The 11,018-nt window shown below is 47.6% G+C and overlaps 1 protein-coding gene across 1 annotated transcript; it reads right to left on the bottom strand.

The window, feature by feature from the left end:
- Positions 1 to 7,231: 7,231 nt before the first annotated feature.
- Positions 7,232 to 9,443, bottom strand: LOC123448699 (reticulon-like protein B16). The gene is made up of 5 exons (XM_045125666.1): positions 9,220 to 9,443; positions 8,176 to 8,356; positions 7,949 to 8,090; positions 7,800 to 7,869; positions 7,232 to 7,656 (listed from the first exon to the last, which is right to left on the bottom strand). Exons 1-5 carry the CDS (start codon positions 9,341 to 9,343, stop codon positions 7,490 to 7,492), a joined length of 684 nt encoding a protein of 227 aa, XP_044981601.1. The 5' UTR covers positions 9,344 to 9,443; the 3' UTR covers positions 7,232 to 7,489.
- Positions 9,444 to 11,018: the final 1,575 nt, after the last annotated feature.

Raw genomic sequence — 11,018 nt, 5'->3', positions numbered from 1 at the left:
CTTCATGGAGATATATCCGATGTAATCTTCTTTTGCGGTGTGTTTGTCGAGATCCAATGAATTGTGGATTTATGATGAGATTATCTATGAATCTTATTTTAGTTTCTTCTGATCTCTTATATGCATGATTTCATATCCTTGTAATTCTCTTCGAGTTGTGGGTTTTGTTTGGCCAACTTGATCAATGATTCTTGCAATGGGAGAAGTGCTTGGTTTTGGGTTCATACCGTGCGGTGACCTCACCCAGTGACAGAAGGGGTAGCGAGGCACGCATCATGTTGTTGTCATCAAGGGTAAAAAGATGGGGTTTATATCTATTGCATGAATTTATCCCTCTACATCATGTCATCTTGCTTAAGGTGTTACTCTGTTCGTCATGAACTGGATAGCGGTCGATGTGTGGAGTAATAGTAGTAGATGCAGACAGTATCGGTCTACTTGTCTCGGACGTGATGCCGATATGTATGATCATTGCCTTAGATATCGTCATGACTTTGCGCGGTTCTATCAATTGCTCGACAGTAATTCGTTCACCCACCATAATATTTACTATTTTGAGAGAAGCCTCTAGTGAACACTATGGCCCTCGGGTCTACTTCACATCATATTTTCAGCCTTACACTTTTACTTCGTTGCACTTTCGGCCTTCAGATCTCACCTTGCAATCAATCGTGAAGCGATTGACAACCCCTTTGTAGCGTTGGGTGCAAGTTTGTTATTTTTGCGCAGGTACATCGGTGCTTCATCTTGATACTCCTACTGGATTGATACCTTGGTTCTCAAAACTGAGGGAAATACTTACAGCTACTGTGTTGCATCACCCTTTCCTCTTCAAGGGAAAATCCAATGCAAGCTCAAGAGGTAGCAGTCATTTCAGCGGAGGGAGTTGCCATGGATGTCGACAAGAACAAGGATGTCGCGTCTTGGACGACGCCGCTCGCCACGGGCCCACCGTGAGTTCTTGGGCCTGGACGGCTACTACCGGAAATTCATTCGGGAGTTCGGCCTTCTCGCCGTGCCTCTCACCTGGTTGTTGTGCCGCGATGCCTTCTCTTGGGATGATGAGGCAGCTACCGCCTTCCAGTCGGTTAAGGAGGCTCTTACCACTGGACCGGTCCTCTAGATGCCTGATTCTGAGTAGCAGTTCATGGTTGACTGTGATGCTTTGGGCGTGGGCTTCGGCGTTGTACTTCACCAGGGCACTGGACCCTCGCATTCTTCAGCCGGCCTTTCGCCGCACGTCAGCACATGCTCGTGGCCTACGAGCGGGAGCTCATTGGTTTGGTACAGACTGTGCGACACTAGCACCCGTATCTCTGGGGACGACACTTCTTGATTCGCACAGACCACTACAACCTTAAATTTCCGTTGGATCAGCGTCTCTCCACCATTTTGTAGCACCAGTGGACCAACAAACTCTTCGGTTATGACTTCACGATTGAGTACCGGCGTGGCCGCCTCAACATGTGGCGAGCGCCTTGTCCCGCCGCGATACCGACCATGAGGCGGGCGCCACAGACACCAAGGTCACTGCCCTTTGCATCCGCTCCGGACCCTCCTTCGTCTTCATCGACAACATTCGCCGAGCAACGGCGACGGCCGAGGATGCTCAGCTTCTTCGGCAACGGCTCGAGGAGGGCGATTTTCTAGCCATGGCGACTAGATGATGGGTTACTCCTGCACGGACAACGCCTCTTGTGCTAGATCACGACGATCTCCATCACCAGGCTATTATGTTGGCTCACTCAGTCAGCCACGAGGGGGTGCTGAAAACGCTCTATCGCGTACGCACCGATTTCTACCTTCCGGGGGACCATACGTTGGTGCGAGACTGGGTTCGGTCTTGTGTGACGTGCCAGCGCAACAAGACAGAGACATTGCAGCCGGCCGACATGCTACAGCCCCTTGAGGTGCCCTCCCAGGTGTGGGCCGGCATCTCCATGGATTTTATCGAGGGCCTTCCCAAGGTGGGCGGCAAGTCTGTCATCCTCATAGTGGTGGACCGTTTCTCCAAGTATGCGCACTTCATCGCACTCGGCCTGTTGGAAATATGCCCTAGAGGCAATGATAAATAGTTATTATTATATTTCCTGTTTAAAGATAATCGTTTATTATCCATGCCATAATTGTATTGAATGAAAACATAGATACATGTGTGGATACATAGACACAACAATGTCCCTAGCAAGCCTCTAGTTGGCTAGCCAGTTGATCAATGATACTCAAGGTTTTCTGACTATGTGCAAGTGTTGTCACTTGATAACTGGATCACATCATTAGGAGAATCATGTGATGGACTAGACCCAAACTATGAACGTAGCATATTGATCGTGTCGTTTTATTGCTATTGTTTTCTGCGTGTCAAGTATTTGTTCCTATGACCATGAGATCATATAACTCACTAGCACCGGAGGAATACCTTGTGTGCATCAAACGTCACAACGTAACTGCGTGACTATAAAGGTGCTCTACAGGTATCTCCGAAGGTGTTCGTTGAGTTAGTATGGATCAAGACTGGGATTTGTCACTCCGTGTGACGGAGAGGTATCTCGGGGCCCACTCGGTAATACAACATCACAAACAAGCCTTGCAAGCAATGTGACTAAGTGTAAGTCACGAGATCTTGTATTACGGAACGAGTAAAGAGACTTGCCGGTAACGAGATTGGAATAGGTATGCGGATACCGACGATCGAATCTCGGGCAAGTAACATACCGAAGGAAAAGGGAATGACATACGGGATTATATGAATCCTTGACACTGAGGTTCAACCGATAAGATCTTCACATAATATGTAGGATCCAATGTGGGCATCCAGGTCCCGCTATTGGATATTGATCGAGGAGTGCCTCGGGGCATGTCTACATAGTTCTCGAACCCGCAGGGTCTGCACACTTAAGGTTCGATGATGTTTTAGTATAGTTGAGTTATATGTGTGGTTACCGAATGTTGTTCGAAGTCCCGGATGAGATCACGGACGGCACGAGGGTTTCCGGAATGGTTCGGAAACGAAGATTGATATATAGGATGGCTTCATTTGGTTACCAGAAGGTTTTCGGGCATTACCGGGAATGTACCGGGAGTGACGAATGGGTTCCGGGAGTTCACCGAGAGGGGGGCAACCCATCCGGGGGAAGCCCAATGGCCCTAGGGGTGGCGCACCAGCCCTTAGTGGGCTGGTGGGACAGCCCAAGAGGGCCTTGGCGCCAAGGAAAGAAAACCAAAGAAAAAAAGGAGAGGTGGGAAGGAAGAGAAGGACTCCACTTTCCAATCCTAATTGGAGTAGGATTGGAGTAGGACTCCTCCTCTCCCTTGGCCGGCGCACCCTTGAGGGCTTGGCCCTCAAGGCAAGCCTCCTCCCCCTCCCTCCTATACATAGTGGTGATTTAGGGCTGATTTGAGACAACTTTTGCCACGTGCAACTCAGATCTAGACACCATAGTTTTACCTCTAGATCGTATTTCTGCGGAGCTCGGGGGGAGCCCTGCAGGAGTAGATCCTCACCATCATCGGAGCGCCATCACGCTGTCGGAGAACTCATCTACTTCTCCGTCTTGCTTGCTGGATCAAGAAGGCCGAGATCATCGTCGAGCTGTACGTGTGCTGAACGCGGAGGTGCCGTCCGTTCGGCACTAGATCGGAACGGATCGTGGGACGGATCGCAGGACGGATCGCGGGACGGTTCGTGGGACGGTTCGTGGGGCTGATCGAGGGACGTGAAGACGTTCCACTACATCAAGCGCGTTTCTTAACGCTTCCTGCTGTGCGATCTACAAGGGTAAGTAGATCCAAATCTCCTCTCGTAGATGGACATCACCATGATAGGTTTTCGTGTGCGTAGGAATTTTTTTGTTTCCCATGCAACGTTCCCCAACACAGCCATCCCTACACCGCCACCTCCGTCGTGCGGGCCTTCTTTGACGGCATCGTACGCCTCCATGGGTTTCCCTCTTCGATCGTCAGCTATCATGACCAGGTCTTCACCGACCCTGTTTGGCGAGATCTTTTCCTGCTGGCGGGCGTCAAGTTGCGCTTGAGCACGACGTTTCATCCCCAGACCGACGACCAACCAGAGGTCGTCAACAAGGTAATTGCTATGTACTTACGTTGTGTTACAGGTGATTGGCCACGGGCTTGGTGGACTGACTTTCATGGGCGGAGTACTGCTACGACACCTCCTACCACTCCGCCCTACACGCCACCCCCTTTGAGGTGGTCTATGGTCGGCCTCCTTCCCCCATCCTGCCGCTCCAACCAGGGACGGCCCGGACTGAGGCGGCGGGAGTCATTCTTCGCGACCGTGATGTCATCCTTGCCGAGGTGCGGCAACATCTTTTGCAGGCCCAACAGTTGTCCAAGAAATACTATGACGCTCACCACCGAGACGCCGAGTTCGCGATGGGCGACTCAGTGTGGCTGCGACTTCTCCATCGTACTACCCAGTCACTTGACCCTCGCGCCAAGCGCAAGCTAGGGCCTCGCTATGTTGGACCATTTCAGGTGTTGGAACGCATCGGCAGCGTCTCCTACCGCCTTCAGCTGCCCCCTGGTGCCCGCATCCACGATGTCTTTCATGTGGGCTTGTTGAAGCCTTTCCACGAGGAGCCGCCAACGGCTGGACCGGATCTTCCTCCGATCTCCAACGACCGTCTCCTTCCTGATCCAGCTAAGGTGTTGAAGGTCCAGCAAAGCCGTGGTGTGTGGCGCCTTTTGATCGAGTGGCAAGGCCTTCCGGAGGAGGAAGCTACTTGGGAGACCCTTGAGGAGTTCCGCAAGCATTTTTCCGACTTCCAGCTCAAGGACGAGCTGTTTGCGTGGGCGGGGAGAGATGTTATGACCGGTTTACATTATAACCGGAGAAGGCTCAGTTAAAGCAAGCTGGCCCAGCTATCTTATCATATTAAGGGCTTAACCCAGTTTATTATAATTCCTAGCCTAGGGAGATTATATATACTCATGTAAAGGACACCGTTTGAGTTAAGCAAAATCAATCTATTTGATCGGCTCATAACAGACGCCCTAACCCAAGCCACCTCCGCTCCTTCTTCCTCTCGCGCGATCACGGCGCCTCGGCGCCGCCGGCCACGCTCCTCGCCACGCCAACCACCCTTCCACCCCTACAACATACGACCTATACACGGTAGGGATTTGGTACCTATCATGTCCTCTCTTGAATTTTGGAGTCCAGCAAAAATACTTTGCCGGGTAAAAGATGACCACTTTTTGGGTCATGCCTTCAACATATTCCTGTGAGAGTAGTATTTGGCACGTAAAACTTGTGCGCATAAGGTGTCATGGCTAGAAAGCAACCGCAAAAATTTGCTTGTCTAACATAGCTAGATTAATACTCTAGAATGTAGATCTATGAACCACGTACCTCCATTCTTCTTCGGTATGCACATTTTTCACCAACCCTACCAATTCATTTTATTTTTCTCATCAATGTCTCTCCACCAAAATTCAGAGATAGCATCAGTGATCTCTTTACACACATTTTTTGGTATCTTAAACACTAACATCGCAACAATAGCGAAGACTAATGGCTTTGAGTTTACGTCCAACAGACATAATTATTTTCCTTCCAACCCTGCAATCTCTTGATCACTATTTCAAGGAGATATAAAAGGCAGTCACTCCTGTCCGCACCAACCACGACTAGCAGCTCAAGATACTTATCAGATATAGCTTCAATCATAATATTCAGCTTAACACAAATTCCAACTTTCAACTCAACAGTCATGTTTGGGCTGAAGAAAATACTACACTTGGCATCACTAACCAGTCGACCCGAGTTAGCAAATTGTTGAAGTACTTGTCTCGATGAGGTTGCATTAGTCAAATCAGCTTTCATGAGGATTAAGGAGTCAAGAGAAACTGATGGTGCATTTTTGCATATCCTTACCCCCTCTAGGTCACGAACCTCCTCTACATGAGACAGTAAACATTTTTTTCTTTTCTAAAAAAGAAACTACCGACTTTATTCAATCGAAACAACAGATAGTATATCGTTTATGAGGAATGATACAATTTCATTTAAGGGCACCTCAAACCAACCAACAGTAGAAGAAAATCTAGCCAATCTAGCAACCTCATGAGTAACCTTGTTTGCCTCTCTATTACAATGTTCGAATCTAGAAATGGAAAAAAACACAAACAATAAAGTACTTCCTTCATATAGAGTATAAGAGCGTTTAGATCGTACATTTCTTTACAAAGGGAGTAGCAATCATCATTAAACCTGGCGTTGTATTTCACTATGAAACACAAGCCATCAAAAGAACAATAAATTCTTCCTGGAAACCAAGCTTAGCCATCATCTTTTCCAAGAAAACCTATTCAACTCTCATAAGTTCACAGTATGTGTTGCCAGTTGCAATTATATACAAGCTTGCTCAGGTATAGACAACTACTTCCTCCATCCGAAATTAGTTGACACACAGACGGATGTATCTAGACGTATTACCGCTATCGTATTTCAATGCTAGATACATATGTTTGAGCATCCACGAATTCCGTACAGAGGGAGTACTTAACTGGAAGAGGATTTGTGGCTCTCGGGTGCCACACACCCCTATACGAATATAGCATTAAAAAAACATATTAGGGAATTTAAAAAAAATCTGAAATTTTGAGATATGAAACCTAGATGCCCGTTGCACACCCGTGTTCAGTTTCATGGGGAATGGGTGCCTATGGTAATGCCAGTAAAAAAAAACTATATGTGTAGAGATAAAAATCTGGATGTAATGTGTGTCGGACAGTAATTCTTGTGTCAAGGATACTACGGACACCCATTCCCCACGAAAATAAACACGGGTGTACAATGGGCACCAACGTTTCATATCCCAAATTTTCAGATTTTTTAAAATTTAATAAGATGTTTATTAATACTATATTCGGTGCTCCAATGCATTTCCTGTACTTAAATTCTCTACTCATGACAACAGTTCATTTTTTAGGAGGTTGCAGCTCATTTTGCTGCGAAAACTAACTCAATGGTCCATTTCAAAGATAGAGAAAAAATATTGGGGTTAACACGTACTCCTTCTATTCCTAAATATAAGACATTTTAGAGATTTCATTATAGACTACATACGGAGCAAAATGAGTGAATCTACACTTTAAAATATGTCTATATACATCCATATGTAGTCTACAGTGAAATTTCTAAAAGGTCTTATATTTTGGAACGGAGGGAGTAGATTACTCTATAAAGGTGTGTTAAATGATATTGGTTTAGGTGCCGCAATCTTCTGCATGACCTTTTTGGTATCGATCTTATTGATCAACAGTATACTAGATCGATCAACAGTACACTGATATGGTACCTAAATCAAGCTTCGGTTTCCACTGATCTACGCAGATTCCTACTTCATGCAACCTGTGACGCAGAAATATTCCGTTTCAAAATGATGCAGAAATACAACAATGAACAAACCCAAACTATGTAATGAGGGAAAACATGACAAGCATCAAATTTCGAGGCAGATCAATCATCTTTATCTCTGATGAAGCTTCTAGGTAGTCTGCTTATCACATTTTCGTCAACAATCTTGTAATGCCTTGAGATATTCCGGTGGACCATCCCAGCATACCTGTCCACGTGCTCCTGGTGTCTATGGTAAAGTACAGGTACTGTGACCAAAGCAATGGCTCCTGTAATCCATACACTGTAAAATTAGCACTCAACTCTCCACAAAGGACGAACAGATACATGATTATGCATGCCCGGTACCATATGCCCCTACACTTCTACTGCCTGTGTGGACTCAAAATGACATGTTTTTACCATAACATACCTATATAAGCAAGAGTTACAGAAGAGAAGAAATTGCCGATAACAGATAGTAACCAAAGGACCGACACAACCTGTGAAGATTTATCGTTGGTCAACAATCATAGTGATCTCATGTAACCAACAAAGGGAAACAATGGCATCATAGCTAACCTGGAAAAAGAGCCGGAAGTCTTTGCCAAGAGTAATGTCATGTGCAATCATCAGCATGTTGTTCACTTTAACACGGAATGAAGCCGCGGCATTATTAACCATCTCCTCTGACAGAACTAACTCAGGCAGTTGCCTAGGTTGCCTACAATAATTAACCGACAACAAATACATAAATAAACTTCTGTCGAAATATGTAAGAACACAAAAGCATGGATAAGGTTCCTTACTTATTTAGCAACCCAGATATTTTAACCCATATGAGCTGTACAATTATCAAAATGAGCAGTACATCACAGCAGATAGTCAAGAACGATAGTTCAGACTTCTCGAACAACCACCATGCAATAGTAGCACCGAATATAACACCAACAGTAGCACGTCTACACTTCCATAAGATGATATCGGCAGCTGAAAGATAGGAAAAACATCTTGAATCATGAACAAGAGAGACATAAGGCCAACTGTACGGGGAGACATAAAAAGGGAAAAACCGTACCGCTGGGGTATTACTTCAACCTTACCGTTACCAGTGCACAAGAGAAATATATAAAGAACAGTATTCTTGAAGCTAAGCTGATCAATTAAGTGCATCAGAAATTCAGATTATAAACATAAGAAAGAGCATCTGAGATAAGTGTAGCAATTATTTAGCTAGCGCTTTGCAGTATGACAGGTTAGTACTCCTAATGATTGGTCTCTCATTTGAGCATTGATACTAACACAACACCTTCCAGAAAAGATTTTTTTTTAAATAATAATAATTGAATAACAACGCCTAAGGCACTGATTCAGTATGTACACGTCGGCCACCATGCCATGTTTGCTTTGAGTTATGATCACATGTATTTCAATGGTGATTGGTTGATATGCATCAGCTAGAATTCAGACCAAAACTTAATGGCATGATCTTAATTATGTGTGTACACTCGCATCCTAGCACGCGCTTTCTGAAATCACAGTACACAATCTGAACTACAGTCTACAGACCTACACCCAGCCTTCGTCACACTCACGCACGCTTCTTCTACTACTCTATGAAATGAAAGCCAAAAGGTCAACCACCTTTACTCAACCCTGCCATTATACCTATGCAAATACACATGATCTAATCCAAAGAGATCATCGCAAAGCCCCGTGACAACCTGGCCATCCACCCACCTCACAACATCCAATTCGCGTACGCAATCACACAGCTGTACTTTCACAGCGATTCACCCCGAACTCAGCACAAAACAGGAGGAGATGAGTGGGGGTAGAAGAGTAGTGCTTACCTTTGCCGCCGCCAACGATCTGGTGCACAGAGAGTCGGTAGCCGCCGCCCGCGGAGCTGCAGGGATCGGCGGACCCCTCGATCCCGGCGTTCGCAGACTCCGCCCCGCTGGCGCTGGCCTCCATGGCGAGCCCTTGCTTCGTGGCGGGATCGGAGAGGAGGGAAGGAGGCGCTTTGGGGAAAGAAAATAGGCCGGACACGGGGGAGAAGGAAATGGGGCAGGTAGTTTCTTCTTTTACTTTTTGATTGATGACAGGTGGGGCCGCCTCTTCCTTCTTCGACGGGGCGGCGACGGTGGGAGGGCTGGACTAACGAGATTCTTGCTTACTCCTTCTCTACCACAATCTCTATTATTAAAGGGGACTAGTTAGGTGCCCGTGCGTTGCCACGGGATAACAAACTGTGACATAGAGAATAAACTTTAACATCGAGATATTGATAAAACATTAAATAATTTGCTGACATACAGATATTGAACAAAACATCATGTAAGTCACAATGTGTACGCCACGCATAAGGCTCATGAGTATTGTGATAAATATCATCTTATATACCTAAAAAATTAAACAAAATAGAGACGACCCATACTCAAATTTCAGGGTAACATTATTATCAGGGACGCCCAAGAAAACCTTTAATAGAAGGCCACTACCTCATCACCTCCCTTTGCCCCCGCGGGCGACTTGGGAGGCGACGCGAGATCCTGTCGCGGGTGGCCTACCCTTCCTCCCTCCCGCCTTCGTCGCATGTCGGATCTGCCAGGGCAAAGCCCCTCACGGTAGCTGGCGGTGAGGGCTCTCTTCTCCCCGTCTTGGTAGTGGTGAGTGCAGGGCTGCCACCCTAGGCGGTGGCATCAGACATGCACGAGGGCCGACGGCATGGCGACGCTTTCTTCGGTCGGCGGCGTGCGGCGATGCGACGGTGTTGAGAAGGGTACTTGGCCACGCGACGACTGTGCCCTATGGTGGCGGTTCGGGTCTGGCTTAGGGCATCCGGCGGCTGCGGGTGGCTTCTTTCCTTCCTCATCGCGGGCGCGCGGTGGTGCTCCTCGACCAACACAGTTCCGAAGAGGGTGCAACTCCATATGGTGTGGAGGCGGTGGCGCGGCCACTTGGCTGGGGGCTGGTGCCCTCCCGTCCTAGACCTGCCTAAAAGAGCCCAATCTGGTTTTGGGCGGGACTTGCTGAAATTCGTCTGCGACGGCTTTGGCGGACGAAAGTGCGGCTCGTGCGAGGGATTGCGGAGATGACAGCGTGCCCACGAGATCTTCACGAGCCCCTTTCGGGCTTGACTGGTCCTTGGGGACCGGTGTGCTCCTTTTGTTGCGTCCGGTCGCCACTGTCGATAGAGGTGGAGGCTGTCTCCTCCCGTGTGGCTGCTGACTATGTTGCTCCTCATTCCCGGCTATTCCCGCTTGGACCCGTCAGTCCCGCTTCATTTACCATGGTGAGATGGTGGTGGTGATTCCAAGACCATGGTGGCACATGTTGGTGGGCTACGAGTTTGGTGGAGCGCGACGTATCGGCTGGGGTTGTGGGTGGTTGGCGGACAGGAGAAATCCCTTTCGGCGTGGCCGGCACCGACGCGGTGATGCCTGTGGGCGCCATTGTTCCTTCTCCACGCCCCTCTGCGTACCGGGGAAAACCCTTGGATCAGCCCAAGTAACAGCGTCGTCATCGTCATGTTCCTTCCTGGTGGGAATTCTCCGAGGGCGCATCGGTTGTGGGTCATCATCGTTTTTGTCGATACGACTTTGTTCTCATTAGTTTATCTTTGTTTCTCTTTTATTCGCCCCACGCT

This window comes from Hordeum vulgare, chromosome 4H, assembly GCF_904849725.1.
Source record: "Hordeum vulgare subsp. vulgare chromosome 4H, MorexV3_pseudomolecules_assembly, whole genome shotgun sequence".
Lineage (NCBI taxonomy): Eukaryota > Viridiplantae > Streptophyta > Magnoliopsida > Poales > Poaceae > Hordeum > Hordeum vulgare.
This window is presented reverse-complemented; position numbering and strand designations above follow the sequence as displayed.